At 41.3% G+C, this 22986-nt stretch overlaps 1 protein-coding gene across 4 annotated transcripts; it reads left to right on the top strand.

Annotated features, from left to right (window-relative positions):
• The first annotated feature begins 3 nt into the window (after nucleotides 1-3).
• MRE11 (MRE11 homolog, double strand break repair nuclease) lies at nucleotides 4-21739 on the top strand. Of its 4 annotated transcripts, XR_011902631.1 has the most exons (21): nucleotides 13-129; nucleotides 418-525; nucleotides 1188-1320; nucleotides 4220-4380; nucleotides 5156-5243; nucleotides 6154-6295; nucleotides 7512-7626; nucleotides 8510-8695; nucleotides 9201-9372; nucleotides 9819-9899; nucleotides 10400-10526; nucleotides 12196-12299; nucleotides 14674-14847; nucleotides 15450-15512; nucleotides 16155-16365; nucleotides 17205-17282; nucleotides 18427-18482; nucleotides 19161-19228; nucleotides 19580-19658; nucleotides 20487-20611; nucleotides 21175-21730. XR_011902631.1 is itself a non-coding variant. In XM_072326793.1 (20 exons), exons 2-20 carry the CDS (start codon nucleotides 506-508, stop codon nucleotides 20529-20531), a joined length of 2103 nt encoding a protein of 700 aa, XP_072182894.1. In that variant the 5' UTR covers nucleotides 4-138; nucleotides 418-505; the 3' UTR covers nucleotides 20532-21739. The 4 variants fall into 4 exon arrangements, 3 of the variants coding, with proteins under 3 accessions (XP_072182894.1, XP_072182893.1, XP_072182895.1); XM_072326793.1 differs by having other exon boundaries at nucleotides 4-138; nucleotides 20487-21739; XM_072326792.1 differs by having other exon boundaries at nucleotides 20487-21739.
• Nucleotides 21740-22986: the final 1247 nt, after the last annotated feature.

Consider the following 22986-nt stretch of genomic DNA (forward strand, 5'->3'; position numbering starts at 1 on the left):
GAGTTCCCGTCTGCCCAATCGCGCAGCTCGGCGGGAGAGGCGGAGAACGAGAGCGCGCTGCGAGTGGGCGGATCTCGCGAGAGCGGCGCGCGGCTCGGTGGGGTGCTATAGAAACGGCGTGAGGCGGCGGTGCGGGCTGTGAGGGCCGTGTGGGAGCCGTGTGAGGGCTGTGTTGGGGTCGTGTGGGGGCCGTGTGAGGATCGGGCTCCGGGTTGCGGCGTCGGGCCTTTGGATGAGTTCTGTAGGCCGGGGGGGGCAGCGCTACTTTCACGGTGTGAGAGGGTGGGCTGCGCTTGGTCGGATTGGCTGAAGCAGATACAGGGCTTTCCTGTAAGCCAGTTAGCGATAGTTGTGAGCAGCTGCCGCTTCAGCTCGCTGTGCCCTTCGTTCTGACCCGGTTGTATTCTTACCTCTTAGGCACTGATGCATCTATGACACCAGGAACCGATTCTCTGCCCTCTCTCGCTGTGGCTGGAGCCTTTTCTGAAGGAATCCCTGCAGGAAGATGAGTGCCCTCAGCCTGCAGTAAGCTCCCCTCAGCTGCAGCACCATGCAGTGCTGCCGTACCAGACAGCAAACCTTCAGTGCGTTTGGAATGAGCTAAGAGCTCAGATCTGTGTTTGTTTTCATGCAGGTTCTTTCCTCTGTATGTCTGTAGGTTCCCAAAGCAAACAAACATGGAACGTTCCTTTGCCAAGTTCTTCAAAGGTTGAAAACACACCGAGGGTTATTTAGTTTTCCATGAGGTGTTTGCAGCCATTTTCTAAGCTAAACCAATTAGGATAACCTGATTCTGAAACTCATTTGTTTGGTCATAGAGTCAAAGAATATCCTAACTTGGAAGGGATGCATAAGGATCATCAAGTCCAACTCCTGGCTCTGCACAGGACCACCCCAAAATCAGACACCATGTCAGAGCATTGTCCAAATGCTCCTTGAACTCTGGCAGTTTAGGGTTGTGCCCACTGCCCTGGGCAGTCTGTTCCAGGGCCTGACCAAAATCAAATGCCACTTGTAAGTAAAGCAGTGAAATGTTTTGAGAATTTTACAGGAAAAAGATACAGTGAGAAGAGTTTTACAGCAGATCTACTTTGTCTTTAATGACTGTATACCAAACAAGTTACTTTAATAAGGTTTGTGTTGAAGTCCTTGATGCTCCCTAACATAAATTTTCCTGGTTTATTTAGGGATGATGAAGACACCTTTAAGATACTGATTGCTACTGATATTCATCTTGGCTATTTGGAGAAGGACCCAGTGCGTGGAAATGATACATTTGTAACATTTAATGAAATTTTGGAGCATGCTCAAAAAAATGAAGTAAGTATTACTTTTTGGGAAGTAAAGGAGACTAGAAAATCACAGAATCATAGTGGTTGGAAGGGACTTCCAGAGATCATTGAGTCCAACCCCTCTGCCAAAGCAGGTTCCCTACACCAGGTCACACAGGTAGGCATCCAGATGGGACTTGAATATCTCCAGAGTAGGAGACTCCACAACCCTCCTGGGCAGCCTGTTCCAGTGCTCCGTCACCCTCACAGTAAAGAAGTTCTTGCGCACATTCATATGGAACTTCCTATGCTGAAGTTTCTGTCCATTTCCCCTTGTCCTGTCTCCACACGCTGCTGAAAAGAGTCTGGCCTCGCCACTTTGCCCCCCACACCTCAGATAATTATAGACCTGGATCAGGTCCCCTCTCAGTCTTCTTTTCTCAAGGCTAAACAGACCCAGTTCACTTAGCCTTTCTTCATAGGGGAAATGTTGCAGGCCCTTTACCATCTTTGTGGCCCTCTGCTGGACTCTCTCCAAGAGATCCCTGTCTTTTTTGTACTGGGGAGCCCAGAGCAGGATACAGTATTCCAGATGAGGCCTCACCAGGGCAGAGTAAAGGGGGAGGATCACCTCCCTCGACCTGCTGGCTACGCTCTTTTTAATGCACCCCAGAATGCCATTGGCCTTTTTGGCCACAAGGGCACACTGCTGGCTCATGGCCAACCTGTCATCCACCAGGATGCCCAGGTCCCTCTCCTCAGAGCTCCTCTCCAGCAGGTCTTCCCCCAACCTGTACTGGTGTGTGCAATTATTCCTCCCTAGGAGCAAGACTCTACACTTGCTTTTGTTAAACTTCATCTGGTTTCTCACTGCTCAGCCTGTCCAGGTCTTGCTGAATGGCAGCACAGCCTTCAGGTGTGTCAGCCGATCCTCTCAACTTCGTATCATCAGCAGACTTGCTGAGGGTGGTCACTATCCCCTCATCAAAGTCGTTGATGAAGATGCTGAACAAGATCGGACCCAGCACCGACCCCTGGGGAACACTGCTAGTTACAGGTCTCCAACCAGATTCTGCACCACCAATAATGACCCTCTGTGCTCTGCCAGTCAGCCAGTTCTCAATCCACCTCACTGTCCACTCATCTATCCCACACTTCTTCAGCTTTGTTATAAGGATGTCATGGGAGACAGTATCAAATGCCTTGCTGAAATCAAGGTAGACAACATCCACTGTTCTCCCACCATCTGGCCAGCCAGTGACAACATCACAGAAGGCTACCAGGTTGGTCAAGCATGACCTCCCCTTGGTGAACCCATGCTGAGTACTCCTGATAACCTCCTTTTGTTCCAATTGTCTGGAGATGGCATCCAGCACAAGCTGTTCCATCACCTTCCCTGAGACAGAGGTGAGGCTGACTGGCCTGTCATTACCCAGATCTTCCTTCTTGCCCTTTTTGAAGACCGGAGTGACATTGGCTAACCTCCAGTCTTCAGACACCTCCCCCATTCTCCAAGACCTCTCATAGATGATAGAGAGTGGTTCAGTAATCAAGTCTGCCAGCTCCCTCAGCACCTGTGGATGCACCCCATTGGGTCCCATGGATTTATGAACATTAGTGTTGCCTAGGTGCTCACGGACCACCTCTTCCCTGACTAAAGGGAAGTCTTCCATTCCCCAGACACTCTCACTAACCTCCAGGGTCTGGAATTCCTGAGGAAGAGCTTTTCTACTGAAGACAGAAACAAAGAAGGCATTCAGTATCTCTGCCTTCCCAGCATCCCCTGTTACCAGAACACCCCCCTCACTTAGCTGGGGACCCATGTTCTCCCTAGTCTTCCTTTTACTGTTAACATACTTTAAAAAGCCTTCTTTATTATCCTTTATTGCTTTTGCCAGATTCAATTCCAGGTGGGCTTTAGCCTTCCTTGTCGCATCCCTGCAGGCCCTGACAACATTTCTGTATCCTTCCTAAGTGGTCAGACCCTTTTTTCCACATTTCATGGACCTTCTTCCCTTGGAGTTTGCACATGAGCTCCTTGCTCACCCACACAGGTCTCCTGCCACCCTTTCCTGATTTCTTGCTCACAGGGACGCACTGATCCTGAGCTTGGAAGATGATCTGTTTAAATGCTGACCAGTTTCACACAGCCCCCTTACCTTCTAACACCATACCCCATGGGATAGTTCCAATTAGGTCCCAGAAGAGATAAAAGCTGGCTCTGCTAAAGTCCAGGGTAGCAATCCTATTTTTTGCTTTGCTTCTTCCACTCAGGATCTTGAACTCCACCATCTCGTGGTCACTACAACCCAAGCTACCCCCAACTTTACTTCCTTAACAAGTCCTTCCTTGTTAGTGAGAATAAGGTCCAATCCATTCCAGCCTGCTGGAAGCTATGAAGCTTAATCTTGTAATCTTTTGTAATATTTAACTAAGCATTTAATTATTGCAGCCAGTTATGTTTTTCCCTTACTAAAAGAAATGCTAATATCTTTGTGAGAGCGTTCTTCTTAAATTATGACCTTAGATGTATGATTGGCATTTTCAGTGCACCTGCACCACTTCCAGGGGCGTTAAGAGAGGTTTTAGTGCTGCAAGAATGGAAAATCATTGGGAGAGAAGAGGCACTGGGGGGATGAAAGGAGAGAGCACAGCCCTACCAGAACATGGGGACTTGGGAGCACCGGCAGCTGAGCATGAGCCAGCAATGTGCCCTCGCAGCTGAGGAAGCCAACTGTATCCTGGGCTGCATCCAGAGCAGCACAGCCAGCAGGGTGAGGGAGGTGATCCAGCCCCTCTGCTCTGTGCTCTGAGGTGTGCTTTTACCTTAGGGGTCCCAGTATGAAATATGTGGGACTACTTCAAAGTCATTAAATGAGTTTGCTTACAGGCCTTTAAGGTAATACAAAGTGCTGTATTGAAATAATGGATCTCTTTGTTTCATGCAGGTGGACTTTATTTTATTAGGTGGGGACCTCTTCCATGAAAACAAACCTTCCAGAAAAACGATCCATACTTGTTTAGAGTCACTAAGAAAATACTGCATGGGTGATCGCCCTGTTCGCTTTGAAGTTCTGAGTGATCAGGCAGTTAATTTTCAGTTCAGCAAGTAAGTCTGTTTCTTACAAGTTGTGGTGTCATGTGTTTGTTTTTTGTATTGGATGAATGCGTTGTGATTTTTATTTATTTATTCTTAAATGCTGTATATCATGGAATCACAGAAAGGCCTGGGTTGAAAAGGACCACAATGATCATCCGGTTTCAACCCCTCTGCTATGTGCAGGGTCGCCAACCACCAGACCAGGCTGCCCAGAGCCACATCCAGCCTGGCCTTGAATGCCTCCAGGGATGGGGCATTCACAACCTCTGTGAGCAACCTGTTCTTCTGTGATTGCCACCTTGAAGTGTTAGGCCTGCTCGTATGGGGCAGTTTATAACATCACCTCATCTATCACTTTCTGTTATGTCTCTAAAGGTCTGTACACCATTTATTGAGAAACCTCTGAAGATGTTATAACAGTTGATAGATTTAAGTAGTAAATAGGTTGTGTCTTACAAGTAAACCAACTGAAACAAACTACTGGGCTAAAATAAATGCTGTTTTGTGTGTAAAGGTTGCACAGCCCAGTCTTCTTTTCATAAATTAGCTCTTTAAAATTATTAATAATAAGAAAAAAAAACATTTGCTACCATACTCCCATTAGGAACTTCCAGCCTACGAATAAGAATCTTCTTATGATATGGAGCTTAAGTTTATTCACAGCTACTTGGTGTCATTAGTGCTGCTGTCATGTATTCGTGATGACAATTTGAAGAAAATTTGGGGAATTTCTGTACACAAATTAGTAGGTGATAATAGAACTTGTTTTCCTCTATTTCTTCAGGTTTCCATGGGTGAACTATCAGGATGAAAACCTCAACATTTCTATGCCAATTTTTAGTATTCATGGCAATCATGATGATCCCACGGGGGTAATTATTGTCATAATTACGCTGCTATGTTACAAAGATAGTATTGTATATGTTATGGACTTGTATAAAAATACAGTTCTCGAGGAACAGGCTTGTTTGAGTCAGTTCCTGACCTCTTTGTATAAATATTCTGTGTACCTTCAGAAATTCTCTTTGTTAGTGGCAGCAGCTTACAGGTGTTATTAAAAAAGAGCATTGAAATGAGGGATTCATATGGACTCTATTATATCTCTTAACATAAATAGGCTTTGATAACTGGGGACAGAATCACTTCCCGTACCAAGGAGTGGCAGCCCTTTAGGAAGTTTCTGAAACAAACTCACCTACAGAAACTGAAAACCTTTTTCTTAAGGAAGTGTTAATAGTTTGACTTGTGCTTAAATTCCCTGTACAGCTGATTGGCATCTTCAGTTCTGAGTGTTTAATTTCAAGAAAGGTAAACTGGAAATGTTGAAATGCTCCCTTAAAATCCAACATCTAAAATCAGATGGAAAAAAAGTGAACATTTGGAAAGCGTGCAGTAAATCGAGAGTTCTGTATTTTATGACAAAGAGCAGCGTATCACAGAGATGGGCATTATGACAGCAATTTCAGTCCTACTATGAGGTGGTTAGTTTAACCAGACAGTTTCTTGTAGTATTTCTGAGTCTGGTTGGGGTTCTTGCTTATTTTTCCTGAATGATTTAATGTTTAGTTTCCCATTGTTGAAATTAAGATTTGTCAGAAAGGTTTTGCTTCTGTTGCAGTGAATACTAAATAGTGCTAATACAGTTATATCTGGCAAGGTTTCCAACTGCAGAATATATTTAAGGAAGGGTATCCTCTTTCTCTTTTGAAACTATTTCCCTTAAGACTTCAAAGGCTACTTTTCCTGTTAAAGCATTTATTTGATTCCTTCTCTTTTCTACAGGTAGATGCACTGTGTGCACTGGATATTTTAAGCTGTGCAGGATTGCTGAATCATTTTGGACGTTCAACTTCTGTGGAGAAAATAGATATTAGCCCCATTTTATTACGGAAGGGTAGAACAAAAATTGCTCTGTATGGTTTAGGTAAGAGTTTTTCTGTCATTCTGTGGCCCAACTGTTCATGTATTACCAATGTTCAATGCGTCTAAATCAAGTTGGATCAGATACACCTTTTAGTCTGTTGTTGCACTGTAAAAGTAAATAAAGTTGTACTCCTTCAGTGCAGTGTTTTTGCCACTTTCTGTTTAGAGAAGTTAAGTTCTTCACTTTGGCCCTTTATTTTATATCTAGCCATGAATGCTTCAATTCCGATTTCCAAGCAGCTTTCAGAGTTTGTTGTTAAGTCCTAGTTGGCCATGATTCCTTCTATTAAATGAGATATTTTAGAGTTTGCTCGATGTTCTAAAAGTTAATAATGAGTGTTTTAATACCGCAATAGAAAACTTGACAAAAAGCAGTTGAATTTTTGATACACAAGAAAAACCACAATTGGGAAATGCAGCAGCATCCTAAAGTGGAATTGGTGCTGTGCAAAAATGCTTGAGAAATGTTCCTTTCAAGACGTCTCTGTTTTATACCCTCTTGGCTTTGATTTATAAAGAGCTTTTTCATGCAGAAGAGACACACAGAACATGTAGGATTCTTTGAAATCCATAATAAAAATGAAGCATTGATGTGGTTGGTTTGGGTTTTGTTTAGTTGGTTGGGTTTATTTTGCTTGTTTGGGTTGTGGTTTTTTGCTTTCCCTTTATTAAGGAAACAAACAGTAACAACTAGTTCAGAAGGACTGCAGATTTTTTTTCCCTGCTGTGTGAGAAAGCACAAAGTTTGTAGAATTCATGGTTTCTCTCTTGTTTTCTAGAGACTTTCTAAATATGCTTAAGAACTCCATCTGTATTCAGTCATATCTGGTTTTGGAGTGTTTCTTACAACAGAATGTGCTTATTCCATTGGCATGAATTGAAACATCTCCTGTTTTTAATTCTGCCCCTGGTATGGCGTGTGGCTCAGAAAACTGACAAAGGGTTTTTAAGCAAGGTGTAGATAATGAAACTGCTTTCAGCAGTTATTTAAAGGTAGATTTCTTGTGAGACTGCCTTGCATCACTAGATAGATAGGCTTCTAATATAACTGTGTTACACTTAGAGTTCGTCATCCCACCATAGACTTCTTAGTCATAAAAACGACAATCTTATCACAGGGTTGTTTTACTCTTTTTAATAGAGTTGCTAGTTAAAATACTATAAAATATAGATAGGCCACACAAAAATGTTTTATTGTTTTGTTTTGTCCACTACAGGGGCCATTCCAGATGAGAGGTTGTATCGTATGTTTGTCAATAAACAAGTCACCATGCTGAGACCAAAGGAAGATGAAGACAGTTGGTTTAACCTGTTTGTGATTCATCAGAATAGGTAGCGGTGCTGAATGAATTACAGTGACTTGAACTTACTGTGGTGTTCTCATGAAACTGCTTTGGAAACTGCAGGAGAGAAAGTCAGCTATGTTGGCTAGTGCTTCATGTGAGAGCATGGCCTCAGGACTTTCCCAGGCAGAAGCAGTTCTTACAAAAGAATCATAATGGGAAAGAATTGAAGTTAAATGAGTTGGAGATGCTGGAAGTTGCTTCCCAAACTCTTCATACCTGAGAGCCAGGGAGAATTTCATTTAAGTCTTAAGTCTGCATGTTAGAATGAGAGACCAGTAAACCTCACATTCCGTTTCCCATGCTTTTTGACCAATAATTCCATTATTTTTTTATCTTCACTTGCATTGCTATTCTTTAAAGTTTCTCTTAATTAGAGGATAGGAAGCTTGTGTTTTGTCTGCCTCCCCATTTCTTCCAGCAATGTCAGTAGAAACAGGCAGAGTTCATTTCCAGATTCTTTAATTTTTTTCATGAATCAGAGTGTGGACATCACATGGGAGATGATGGTGAGGCAGAAGTCAACAAACACAGCTGGGACCCCAGGCTGTTAGCTCTGCCCAGCAGGCTGAAGGATCTCTCAGTCTCCTCCAGCTTCTGGAAATGGACAGTGAGCTTCATTCAGAACAGAAAAGCCGTGAAATTTCCGTGTGTAATCTTAGACTCAAATCTGTGTAAGTTCTCTTACCTGAATATTTCAAACAATTGGATAAAGGAAAAAATATGAAGAATGACTGATGTAAAATATACATCAGATATTTATGCTAGAGATTCTCCATCACTTTAATATTACATTGGTGGTTTTCTCCTTCTCTCCCCGCGTGTTCCTACCCATTACTGTACATTAATTATTTTTCTGTATTCTTGAATAGAAGCAAACATGGAGCCACCAACTACATTCCAGAGCAGTTTTTAGATGACTTTATTAATCTTGTTGTGTGGGGTCATGAACACGAGTGTAAAATAACTCCAGCCCAAAACGAACAGCAGCATTTCTATGTTACTCAGCCAGGAAGTTCGGTGGTGACATCTCTGTCTCCAGGAGAAGCTGTGAAGAAGTATGTGATTTCTTTATTTTGTTTTAATTGTTATTTATCTCTTATCTTATGTGTTTTGTGTTGACAAATGACACCTATGTAGCCAAGAAAAATACTCCTCTTTAGTGTGAAAGGAATTGTGATGTAACAGGGATTAGTGTCACAGTGTGACATGAGAAATTAAGCAGATGGAATCAGTGCCTGGGATAAGTTTGTTTTACTTAGAATTAAACCTGACATTCAAAGCAAATGGAACTTATCCAAGCAGAGTTCCACACAGATAAATTGGAATCCAATGAATGGTGTGCAGAACAGGCGTGATCTGAGTATGCTAGGTGGGAAGTTTAGCAGTGCCAACCCTGAAGTGCATATCCAAGAACTTTCTATAGCTTTAATTTTTTTACTGTAGCTATAAAAGTTTAACCTCAAAACGTCCTTCCCCAAAAAAAGAACCGTGAGGTTTAGAACAAATCTCTGCACCGTACTCTTAAATTCATCTTCAGGTAATTTGCCTTTCTCCTCCTAGACACATTGGTTTGCTGCGTGTTAAAGGGAAAAAAATGAAAATGCAGAGGATTGCTTTAGAGACCGTGCGAACTTTCTATGTGGAAGATGTTGTCCTGGCTGATCACCCAGAACTTTTTAATCCTGACAATCCTGGAGTGACTCAGGCAATACAAACATTCTGCAGGGAAAAGGTAACTTCTAATGCTAACTGTGATGTACAGAAATCAGCATGCAGGTAGGGAATGTGGTCTGTGACTGGTTTTAAGTCCCGTATTATTTGAGACTGACGAGCAGTGTTTCAACTGACGGCTGATTTCATGACATTCACTGCAGCCTTGGCCTTCAAACCAGGATTACCTTTAAAAAGCAGGCTGTAACTGCTTTGCAGGAGTCCATCTAAACCTCAAGAGCTGGGTTGTACAGTGTGAAATGATCCAAGTAGCTAAGGCAGGTTTACTGCATGCTCTTGGTTTTTAGGTCTTTATTAGTCTCTTCCTGCTTTTCCCTGTAAATGAACATGAACTGGTGTAGATGCTGCTGAGCTTACACGGTATTGGAGATACACAAGTTAGATCTGAAGGTTTCAGGTATCTGTAAGAGAATAAAGTGGAATTGAATTCCTGCTTCTGCTCCATAGATTGAAATGATGTTGGATAATGCAGAAAGAGAACGCCTTGGAAATCCACGCCAGCCAGAGAAACCTCTCATTAGATTACGAGTAAGATGTTGTTTAATTTGGATTATTTTGCTTGTAGAAAGTCACTGAGAAAAGTTGCAAAGCAAAAACAGCGCTTGTTGTATAAATACATGCAGTTTCTTGCTGTGTACAGGCAGTACAATCTGCTCTCGTACTCTGATTCTCTTAACTTCCGGTAAAGCTAACATATGATATGGATTGTTCAACAGTGTACTTCTTTGCTGGTCTGAACAAGGGGATCCAAAGGCTATTTACAGAGGATTTTTTAAAGTCATATCATCCTGGATAACCTAATACATGGAAATCTTCCTTAACCCTAGTGAATAGAACAAGCTATGGATCTGTGCTTGTATTAGCTATTCTGCATAGTATGGTAAAGCATTAATTTTAGGTTGGCTTATTTTTTATTTCACCTTTTTTTTTTTTTTGCTTTGAAGGGTAACATAACAAGCACGTCATGGTTTGTATGATTTCTTTTTTCCTTCTTGTTTCATGTCTTATTTCTTTCTGTCCTCACTTAGGTTGATTACACGGGTGGCTTTGAGCCATTCATCGTCCATCGTTTCAGCCAGAAGTACATGGATAGGGTGGCCAACCCAAAGGACATCATACATTTTTTCAGACATCGTGAACAAAAAGAGAAAAACGGTAATTGGAAAGGAAGACTTTCCTTAGCTTTCCTTAGCTTTCATTTTTCTTCCTTTGTTTTGTTACCCAGCCTTTGCACAGCTCTGCTGTCTACCAACTTATGAGTTACAGGAAGAATAATGATGTATATAGTCTTAGTGCAGACGTGTTTCTACTTCATTCCCAGATTTGTCTAAAAATTCTGATACTGAATGCAGTGTCTTTCAGGAAGTTGTTCATAAATAGTTCCCTTTTGCCTCAGATCTTACCGAGTTGCCTGTCATGTTACGTATAGCCCTATATCAGACTGAGTCATAAGTCACAAGGAAGAGCTTTAACTATCTTCCTTCTGGAACTTCCAGAAGGCCATGGTTGGCTTCGAGTACTCAGTAGGAAGGAAGGTGTATAAGGTGCTTTTAGCTTTTCAACCTGTTCCAGTCTTTCTTCAAGCATTTTCTGACAAAACAAATAACAGCTGTTATTGTAGCACTTTTCACTGTGCCTGGAATTTTTAATAAATGGTTAATAGATATTGCCCAAATACTGGATATGTAATAGTCACTAATGAGGGTACAGCTTGCACAAGAACATACTGTGCTAATCTAAAGAACTGTTAATGTTACACATTAGTGCATTCTGAGTACTCCAGTTCCAGAGGCAGTTATTATTTCCATTGTCAGTTTTATAAAGATTGAAGCCTGATGGTTCATGAATAAAAACAACTTCTAGGAAAGTGGTTTGAGTTTTTTAAATTATGCCATGTTGGTCTTGTTTTATTTAGTTCTGGTTTTGATTTGTTCATTAAATAATCCCATTAACATTTTCAGGATGTAAAACAGCTCCCTTGCTGTATTTTATCAGTATATTTTAATTTTCTTTTTTATCTGAGCTTGAGGAAGCAAATATAAAAAGAATGCCATTGTTCTTTGCATTACTTTGCTGTCTTCTGCTGTAAGTTGGGTGGCTGATGAAGCAGGCAGAATTTCCTTTGTATATATACGTAACACTGTGGCTCAGTACAGGATGACGTTTAGACTTTTTAATAGTTCAGAAGTTGTTATTGTTTCTTTGGTTATAGCTGCTTATCTAACAAGGCCAACCCAGAGGCATTTAATGCTTGGGTGTGACAAAAGTCTACAGATAGCCATTAGAATCGTAGAATGGTTTGGGTTGGACTGGACCTTTAAGATCATCTCATTCCAACCCTCCTGCTGTAGGCAGAGGCACTTCCCATTAGACCAGTCTGCAGTCATTATGTATTTATTGGTATGGTGTGTGATAACTTCAGCTGATCATCGCCATCGTTCTTTTGTTGTTCCTACCTTGCTTCCTCAGAGTACAGGGCAGCCTCACTGTGCTTTGCATTTTTCCTTTACTCAAAGTCAGCCAGCACAGTTATGATAATCTTCAGGTTGTAGTGTTCTGTTCCTGATTCCAGATGTTCAATAGTTAGAAGTATCTCTTGTATATATGAGGAATGTGTTTGTCTTTTATACACATTTCATCTGTTATATTTAGCTGTGTTTGCATCCAACTGTGTACAGTTTGAATAAAAGGGACCGTGATTCCTAAGAGATCTATATTATTATTATTTTTTCCTCTTAAATTGCTGCAATTAGGATAATAATTAAAATCTGTCAGCTCCTGCATGAGTTGTGGGTTACAGCGTCACTGTGCTTTTCTGTTTTAGACAGTGATGTTGATTTTGGGAAGCTGTTTAGCAGACCTGCTTCTGAGGGGGTGACGCTGAGAGTGGAAGACCTTGTCAAGCAGTATTTTCAGACAGCAGAGAAGGTATCTTTGTGCTTTTTATGAATTTGTGTATGGGATTTATTTGTCCCTTTGTTACACGTATTACATAATTTATGGATGTGCTGAAAAGGCTGACAGCCACCAAGAAGGTCCTTTATTTCCTATATAACTGTATATGCCATAGGTAAGCAATTAACTGTTGCATGTCGGGTAGGTAGGGTGTATGAACACAGGCCGTTTTGATAAATCACAGTAGCTCTTCTATGAACTTGTAGCATCTGTCCTGCACTAAATGTTGCATCCTGTTGCTACAAAATGAAAGCTTGAGGCAGCGTGATCTCAGAAGCTACTTCAATTTATTATGAGGAGATGGTGAGGCCGTACCAGTTACAAGTACCAGCTGAGTTGGAATCATTTGTTACACTGCTGTGTGTTTGGTGTCCTCAGGCTTAGTGCAGTTCCACATGCTTAAAGTGGAGCAGGGAGGAGAAAGAAAGCACCTGACAGTTTGCTTTTGTCTCACCCTTTCATTAAACCTTACCTGCTGCCTTTCCCCAGCTATGGGGCTGCAAAGTCTTGGGAGTAAAATAATAGTGACCAGTGAGTCAGCCACACAAATGCTGAATCTAGGAGCTATATCAGAACATGCTTTATAGAAGGTCTTTAACACTAGGATTCCTGAAGCTAAGATCACCAAGCTTATATCACCTTGCCTAACTCAGGCCCCACTCAGTTAAGCTCTGGAAGGGCTCTTTGCTGTCTGAATATGATAGGGAATGGAACCCAAGATGAGTAGTTCAGAAGCAAGCAGTGATTCAAATGTGTGCCATCCCCGAATCCCATGGAGAGAAGTAGCAGGGTCAAACACTGTGCTATTCTATGAAGAATAAATCTGCTTTTAAACTGTCTTCCTCCCTTGTTCTGCAAAATTGTCCCTCTTAGACCATCTTCCCAACTTCTTCGTATATTCTTATATAAACAGCTTATTATAAACCAGTCCCAGCATTTGAGGTCTGTTTCAGCTGCTCAGCATCTCTAAAAGACTTGAAAGAGACAGCTGATGTTCCTGGAAGGTTTACAGTAGAGGGAGAGAGTGCATTTCAGTTCAGCAGTGTAAAGGAAGGAAGAAGAGTGAAGGAAGTATGTTGCCCCCTAAGATGTCCCCATAGGGGACTTAGGGCTTGTGCTTCAGGCTCTGCTGGGCACCTCATCTTGTCTGATTAGGGGGACAGAACAGCAATCAGACCCTAATTTGGCACAGTGTGTTCCAAAAATATTGAACCCAAAATGTCTAACGAGTGGCAGACAGTTCAGTTCCACTGTTGCTGGTAAGCTTAGGCCTGGGAAATGGAATGGCTGCTATTTGTTTCTTAAGTAAGTTGGTTTTGGTTCGGGTTTTCTTTCCCCTCCTTCAGAGGAAACCGTAATTGCTGAAAGTCAGCATTAACATTCTGCATCGTTACAGTCAGTCCCTCTTTTGAGATGCTTGCCTTATCATTGTGTAAACTTATTTTTTTTGTAATAGCATTAGAATTGATCCCCCTGTTCAACATTATTTTGGGGAAGGCTTTTTGCTTCAGTACAGTTCCTAAAGGACAAGTGGAAGGATCAAGAGTTATTCAGAAGCATATATAATGCTTTTAATTAAGAAATTGTCCATGCTTTAGTTTACAGTCAGAAGAAACTGCTGTTTAAACACTTTCCATGTAAGGGTTTCTTTCTCAGGGCATCTCTTCTTACTCTATTGGGGTAAGGAAGATGAAGAAGAGAATGGTAGTGATACACCACCAGTAGCTTCTGTTACTTCTGCTAATGAGTGCTGGTGGCAATATCTCACTGTAGAATACTTTGATGAATATCATCTCACTTGATGACCAAGGGAGAAGTGTGTTGGTGCTTACAGAAATTCATTTCAGTAGATTTCTGCTTAATAGCTCTTGATGCTTCAGAATAATTTACTCATTTTTTTAATGGTAGTATTTTACAATAAAACTAATTAGCTTAGCATTTGTAATAATTCAGTGCCTGTTTCTAATTACTTTTTATGTCTCCGTGAGTAAATCTCTGTTAATTTTAAAAAGGGAAATAAACTAGGAAAAAAAAAATACAGCTTTCCATCTCCCTCCGTAATATATTTGAGATAAATTGTTTTAGATTTGACCGGCATTGCAATTTCCTTAACCATTTATAAAATAAAATCTGGAAAATACTACATTAGGGGAAGTGTAACGTGCTAATAGCAAGTGGGTTGTACCTATTGGGAGGAATAATGTTTGCTGGTTGCTCAGTTATTTTCTGATTGAAATCTTCGATGCTACTTCAGTGTTAACTTCTTTTGAAACCAAACATCATGTTTAGCTGGAACAGCAGGACTGTTACTCATTTGCTTTGAAACTGTTTTCTCCTTATTTTAAAGAAGGTACAACTTTCACTTCTGACTGAAAGAGGAATGGGAGAAGCAGTGCAGGAGTTTGTGGACAAAGAAGAAAAAGATGCCATAGAGGAACTGGTGAAATTTCAGCTGGAGAAAACGCAAAGATTTCTTAAGGAGCGTCACATTGATGCAGAGGAAGAAAAAATAGATGAGGAGGTAATATTCTGTCATGGTCAAATCTTTAGAAGAGGTGAAGACAGTAGAAAAGTTGGTGCTCAAAGCTGGTTATGTAGCCTTGTGCTATGTGCTGCACTTGCACCACTTGCCTGTAGTCCTTTTCTGTAATTAATATGGTGATTAGGTTCCAGATAGAGAGTTCATAAGTTTGTGCTAAAGATGTTTTCTGATATGCTTCTATTGCACTTTATCTCGTCTCAGTATCACGGATATCTAACTTTCTGCTTCACCCTCTTCCCTGTCTTCTCCATTTATCCCTACTTCACTGTCACTTACTGACTGTTCACTTATTTTGCTTCTCTTGAATGTATCTCCTGTATTTCATCATTTGTCTCCAGTGGCACAATTACAGGAGAGCTGCCAATAGGATGTGAGGTTCTTAATTTGTAGCATCATACGTACTGTGGTTATAATAAGAAGATTCTAAACAAAACATAAAGCTGTTTTTAAGTTCTTGCTCTCCTCTTGCGTGAGCTTCCCTTCAGTTCAAAGATAAAGGCTTCTTTCTTTCTATGTTTCCATTACTGTGTGAGTTGTTATTCTGAAGGAAACTTTTTCTATTACTGTTATTGTTCACTCAGGTGCGAAAATTCAGGGAGAGTAGAAGAAAAAACACCGAAGAGGAGGATGAGGAAGTTCGTGAGGTAACTCCTCTGAGTTTTGGACTTGGACTGAAAAATGGAATTTTGCATGTGGGTGAAGTCGCTGTATAATAATTCAGTGTCAACCCTGCCAAAAAGTACCTATCTACCAGGAGAAGACTAATGAGTCTTGAAATCATCCTTTGTGTAATATGTGCCTAAGCTGCTGTTCAGTTCAGCCACTGAGATCTGCTCTTCTAGAAGTGTGTGAGCCTGAATGTTCAGTTGCCTTTGCTTTGAACCCGGCAGATGGCCTTCAGAGCTCTGTCAGCTTAAACTATTGGTGATCCCATCACCAGTGGAGGTGTGAATGGGCTGTATTGATACTAAAAGAAATTGCTGCTATTGGTAAACATTTTTATACTATTGACCTTACCAGCAAACCAGATCCTAGATCTCCCAGAGATTTGTGTCTGGATGTTATAACTCTTTCCACAGAGAATTCCCAACCACTACTGGTTTGTTTTTATAAGCTGTGTGGGACTGGTATGAAATTCTCAGCTTTTTGAGAGATATCCTTGCCTTCCACAAGGTTGTGGATTTGGATCTTCTAAGGCTCAGTTGTTCATCACAACTAGAATTCAACAGTACTGCATTTTGTAATTTAAGATTCTTTGTCCTCCAGCACTTATTATTCCATTACAGGCAATGACAAGGGCTAGAGCTCACAGGTCTAAGGACGTAGTTCTTGACTCAGCCTCCAGTGATGAAGAACTCATGGATACAGGGATGAAAGCATCTGGTGATTCAGATGATGACATCCCCACAACACTGAGCCGAGGAAGGGGTAGAGGTAGGGCAAGAGGTGCAAGAGGGCAAAATTCAACAGCAAGAGGATCATCTCGAAGGGGAAGAGGTAAGAAAAACACTCAAATTCTTCACTGGCTGTTTTCTTTAAAAGTAATCTCTCTTCAAAGTGGAAGCTTCTAGCTAAAAAAACTCCCAGTGGTAGAATAAGATGCTTAAATGATTTGGGTACCGTGTGATATACAGCTGAATGTTTTCTACAACTTAAGTTGTGATTTTTTCACAGTGCGATTAAAATAAAGTTACCATTCTTCCCAGCTGTGGAGGCATAGTAGGCTCAGATCCACTATTAGGAAGGTCTGTTCTATGAATTGCACAAATATATCTTTGCTGCTAATGGTAATGCAGCATTATGCATTTGATGGTATAGGCAGAATGTACAGATTGTCTTAAATAGCTCCTTGGTTTTGTGTGGTTGTGCAAACCTTCCATTATGGAGGGCTGTAAAGAAAAATAAATAAAAGATAGGGACTTGCCATGGTATACTCCTTCAGGTTGTCAGTAATGTGCCCAGAGGTCTTGAGTGAGAGATCTAAGAGCAGGATAAGTTGGAAGAAAGGCAGTCATCTTAGGATTGGGTTGGTTATTGCCTTGACATCAGTTTTGAGTGTGTGATTTAATGTTGTGGTTCAGTCAGAGCCGTGACACGTATGTTGAGACTGTCTGTGGAGCTGTAAGCACTTGACCCAAAGTTGTTCAGTCTTTGTGTCAAGGAAGAAAGGAAGGCAGTAAAGAGTAATTAGATTGTTATGTGACTTGCCTTTCATTGCTGAGAAAAATGTCAGAAAATGTCACACAGAAAAAATAAATAAATAAATAAAAAGAATAACCTTTAGGAATTAAAAATGACCACGGAACAGATTTGGATGCTGTTGATTTTTCCTATAGGAAACACTAGCCAAGGGTCATCTACTAGCAGCAGAGCATACAAGTCTGTGCCTGACAAGAATTTGTCTATCATGGATGGTAAGCCTGTGTTCTGTTCATCACTCTAATAGGCTCTCCTATTGTAGTGAATTTACTTACTGGCGAAGTGCTTTAGTTGCCTTCATTTCTATTAGTCCGGTTCAGCTGGGAGAGATGATTTTGGTTCCAATGAAGCAGGATAACTAACAGTGATCAGAGAAGGAATATAGTAATTCTATCTGCTGTCACTGAGGGTAAAATGAGATGTACTGAGAACTCCAGAGTTGGACTTGATGGTCCTTGCTGGTCCCTTCCAACCTGGCACATTCTGTGGTTAGGCTGTAACTGGCCTGGGTAACAGTTCACTGTAAACTGTATGCAGTTCTATAAGGAATATGAATAGTGGGAGTATGTCTTAGCAGCATCTTTTCTATACAGAATATGCAGAAACTGGTTAAAATTCATAAACTTGACTGATGTTTCCAGGTTTAGTAAGCTTTAAGAATCCATTTTGCCTTATATTATAGCAAATTTAAGAAACATTGGTTTGTACCAGACAAGAGGAACTGATCTGCACTTTAAGCTGCATGCATGATTGCAGCCCTTCCTTGGTACAGAGGGCAGGCTTTGATGATCTCAGTACTAAAGAGAAAATACTGCTCAAGAATCTGTACATAAATCCCCTCAAAATACCCAAAAGTGCCTCAAGTTTTGCTTAAATTAATCAAAGTTTCAGCAAATGACTGAAAACAGTGCGGAACAATCATCTTCAGAAGATGTGTTTGTGTCTACCAGTGATGCTCAGCCTCTTGATTTGCCTGAGCCACATAAAAAACTGAGGGGAAATAAACCACAGAACTAGCAGGTTGGGTGCATAGCTATGTTAGACATACAGGAATGTCAGTTATGGTAATGTTTTTCTCTACCTCTTAATCAAAGCTATGGATGTCTTTTCATCCAGACTGAGAAGCACCTGCTGATCTGGGTTGTCAGATGTCAGCAAGGGCTTAGCTTGTACTATTATCTGCAAGGGACCTTTGCTTCTCTTAGTTTGAGGTTGACCTGTTTGCTCTACAGAGGACTTTTTTTTACTGCAGAAGAAACTGATGCTAAGCAGACTTTCTGGAAGGAACAGCATGGTATAACATTGTTGCATTTTATTGCGTGAGCACTTTAAAATACTGCATTTATTTATTTTTTCCAGCCTTTAGGTCTTTGAAACCGGATCCTTCCCAGAGCACATCTAAATTTTACTCTGAGGTAAGAAGCATCTGAAAAGGAGTGAAGCTGCATAGCTGCTGCCTTTTGCTGCCATCTGCTTTGAGAAACAAATACACAGTCATAACGTTAACCTAAACCAACAGGTGTTCCCAAGCTGTGGGTTCTAATAGTAAGGTTCCACATGCTGATTTGTAGACTTCTTTTTGATATGGGTCTATATGTGAAATACAAAGACCATGTGCTACTTGTGACCGTAGACTCAGACACTAAAAGTAAATACAGGAGCGTTTTTTGGGTTTCTGCAAGCTCCTGTGTGAGAACTGTTGAGGTCCTGGAACCTTTAGAGTGATGAGGTCCTAGAACAGACTGCCCAAGGACGTTGTGGATGCCCCATCCCTGGAGGTGTTCAAGGCCAGGTTGGATGGGGCCCTGGGCAACCTGATCTTGTAAACATGGAAGTTTGGTGGCCCTGCCAGGCAATGGGGTTGGAGCTTCATGATCCTTGAGGTCCCATCCAACCCGGGTCATTCTGTGATTCTGTGAACTGTACACATAGAGTAAAACTGGAGCCCTCTCATATATGCATGTAAATAAGCAGCTATATACTTCAAATGAATTCAGGAAACTTACTGTGCAATAATACTGCAGTATTATGTATTCTCTTTCTCTAAAAATACGTCATGTGAAAAAGCTTTATAAATGCTGCCTATCTTTCAGGAAATTATAGATGATGAATTGGATCTAGAAGAGTCTCATATTAGTCTTTCTTCCAAAACAAACCAAAGGTCAGTATGTTTATTCGGTGGGTGCTGCAATGGCTGCCTCATTTCTGATAGGTTATTGGCAGAGCCCAGGGAGCTGCTCCACTGCCTGAAATAATAGATTGTCACAAAGCTTACAGAACTCATCTGTATTTTTTGCCTGTTAACATGGATGATCTTCATGTAAAAGTAAGTTGGTGCACTGACTGCCATAAGCTAGGCCAGAGTATCAGAATCTGTGTTTGAGAATGTAAATTACTTTGCTCATTATTACTTTTTTCGTTGTTAAACTCTTTATTGGTGGTTGAAGGGAAACTCACTGAAATGTGCTATTTAAGAACGTTCCGATGCCTTTTATTTAAATTTCTTTTCAAGGTTCTCAGCTGTGTCTTCGTTTAGCAAAAGAGGTTCACAAAGCCAGACGTCCAGAGGAGTTGATTTTGAGTCAGATGAGGTATGGTATATTGTAACCATTGTTATGTGTTTATGTGAACTTCTATAGATGATTGGGTTTGAAATTATTCAAATAAAGCATTTCTGAGTAAAATCAGATTCGTTTATTTTTACTAGCGTGACTGCATTGTTATAATCAGCTTTTGTGCATGTACACAGACATCAAAATAAGGCTAGAAAGAAAAATATCTCAAGTTCTTAATCATCACTCCTGGAATACACTGAGTAAGCTAATTTCCTGGGAAATCAAGTAATTGTTTTGTATAAGATTTTGCACTGAACACACACTGAGTTGTCACACACTGTGCAGCGCGTTGCTGTAGAATAACAGCAGGCTGTCACATAGGCAGCATTGTACCTTAATGATGTCCAATGTTGACCACTTCAGAGAAGATGCTAAATTCTTATCCCTTCTTTCTGTCATCTCCTCTTGTACTTGAAGTACAGCACTACGTGTTTGTTCCAACATGAGGAAACAGTAGTTCTGGTACATGAAAATCTCAGTAAAATACAATGTGTGACATGCAAATGGCTATAACCTCACTGAAGCATGTGCTGCTCAGAATGATATCCTTTTCCTAGCTCGCCCCTGAAGTACGGGTTGCTGTTCTGATCACACTGACTCACACTTAGTCTCTGTTCTCTCATACTTGTGACTTGAACTTTTAAATCAATAGGAGATATCCTTGCAATCAAAAGCAATAAAAACAGGCTTGTCAGAAAGTGAAGAATTGAATGACCTGGCTATTTTAGTCTAGAAGTTACTTTGCCTTTTATGACTCAGCATGTGTGTTAGTTGTAGTAATGCACATCTGTTTACAAATTGCAGGATGACCCATTCAAAAACACTGCAACATCACGAAGAAAGAAGTGATCTGTGCCTCACTATGCAGAAGAGACTGTGATGTAAATGGAAAGTAGTTGGCAAGGCCTAACTCTGCATGACATTTCTCTGTAGGTGACGGTTTGCCTCCAGCCTTCACTTCTGTGAAATGTTTCAAGTGCACCAAGTTTAGTATCATTGAGCGTTACACCAGTTGCTGTGTATAGATATCAATGCATACTTGGGCAGCAAGACATTTATTTTTAGTTTACACAGTTACAGTTGAAAACTCTTCAAGAGTAACGATTTGATCCAAAGATGCTGTTTTCAGTAATAAAGCTGGAAAATATTCTAATACTTTCAACTTAATAGAACTAAACCCGCTATTGCATTCTTACTAAATGTCAGAGCACACAGAAATCATTGCTGCTGTGTAGCTCAAGAGTTGGCAAAGAGTTCAGGTAGAATTGTATTGTTGTTAGATGATAATTGATTTGAGAGCTAAAAGCTTACGGCCTCACAAGGAATGCTGGTTGAGGAGTAAAGCAGTAAGCCAATGTGCATGCCATTGCCTCTTACCGTTTCCTTAGCTAACAGTTTTCAGGTGTCTGTTGCCATGGTCTTAAAATGTCATCGCTGCTTTTCAAAAGAATTCTTCAGATGAGGTTTTTAAAGCACAGTACTTGATTCACAGCTGGGGGGAGCCCTCCTGTTGAGGGAGCCAAGACTCATCTTTCCATGCCCTTTTCCACCTCTGTGCCCCACTCTGCTGAAGGTGTTGTTCTACAGCTGCAGCCTTTAGAATTAGCTGAGAGAAAAGCTAGAAGTGTTCGCCAACCAACACCCCAACGCGTCAGAAATCCCAAATGCCTTGAGTAATTGAAGCCATGCTTTTGCATTTCTCTGTCCTCTGTCTGAGGGATTGGGCGTTTGTGGTGTTCAGGCTCTCACTGTGCATGGCTGTTATTTCACATTCACGTGTGCTGTAACAGCGGACCTGAATGACCCTTGAGCTTCCTGAAGACTTGGAAATGATCGGGTCTGTCCAGCTTCTAATGTAAAGTTCAATAGCAATTTGCAAAGAAATGCTTTTGCTTGAGGTATCAGGACATAATATGGTGTGTCTTTACTTTCATAAAGAGCTGTCACAGCTATTATGGTGTTACCTATACAAATAAAGAGCAGTTGTAAATGCCCTCCGGGATGAAGGTTTACATTTTGTTTTTTTAAATAAACTGTTTCTGTTTCATAAATTCTGTATGTCAGTTGTATGAACTCCTTTGAGTCTGAGCTATTGAGCTTTGTAGAATGCTTTCTCTCTTTATGTTGCTAAGTGAAACCTGCTTTATTTAAAAAGACAAAACAAAAACAGTAAAGGAATGCCCAGATTGTTTCATTAAGCTTTTAAGGGAACTTTCCTCATACAGGAGATGCTCCAGGCCCTTTGTCATCTTTGTGGCCCTCAGCTGAACTTCTCTGAGATCCCTGCCTTTTTTGAACTGAGGAGCCCAGAACTGGACACCATTCCAGGTATGGCCTCACCAGGGCAAAGTAAAGGGGAACGTGATATCCCTTGATGTGCTGGCCACGCTCCTTTTAATGCACTGCAGGATCCCATTGGCCTTTTTGGCCCCCGGGGCACACTGCTAGCTCATGGCCAACCTGTTGTCCACCTGGATCCCCCACTGTCCTCCACAGAGCTCCTCTCCAGCAGGTCAGCCCCTGACCTCTACTGATGCATGCAGTTATTCCTCCCCAGGTGCAAGTCCCTACACTTACTCTTAGTAAATCCCATCAGGTTCCTCCCTGCCCAGCTCTCCGGCGTGTCCAGGTGTTGTAGAACAGCGGCACAGCCTTCTGCTGTGTCAGCCACTCCTCCCAGCTTTGTATCATTAACAGACTTAACGAGGCAAACTTAACGATCCTTCATCCAGGTCTCTGATGGCTTCGGCTGTCAGATTCACAGCAAGATTTTTTTGTCATGTTAAACTGCAGCCGTTCCCAGATTGTCTTTTACAAGATGAAAACAGCATCATTCGTTCTGGAGACAAAAACGCAACCTGTTGTAGGTAGGTATGTTTTTAAACACCAAGGGATCTTTCCTATCACCAGTGTGCTCTTATTTCCATTCATTTCCACAGGGATGAGGTGCTCCGAGTGTCAATGTCAATTCCCAGAGAATCCCCCCGGTAGATTCTGAAAGGTCACTTCTGCCTCGTGCGACTTCCACTGCAGCCGCCCAAGGAAGGCTCAGATGTTGGCAGACCCGCACTGAATGAGAACTTGTTTCCATGGATATGGTGGGCCGTGTGCGTTCCGCCCTGCTTTTGTTTGCTGGGTTTTGGTTTTGTTTAATTACCCCTTTAGTTGTATGTTTCCAAACCCCATTTTGTAATGTCTGGGTGGGTTATTTTGGTACCGCTTTGCTTTTATAGCCTGTTTTCACTGCTCCTCTTTTCCTAAATTGTAACTTCGGTTGAGAGAGCTGCTGAGCAGACATTTGTAG

Source organism: Excalfactoria chinensis, chromosome 1 (assembly GCF_039878825.1).
Source record: "Excalfactoria chinensis isolate bCotChi1 chromosome 1, bCotChi1.hap2, whole genome shotgun sequence".
In the NCBI taxonomy this organism is placed as follows: Eukaryota; Metazoa; Chordata; class Aves; order Galliformes; family Phasianidae; genus Excalfactoria; species Excalfactoria chinensis.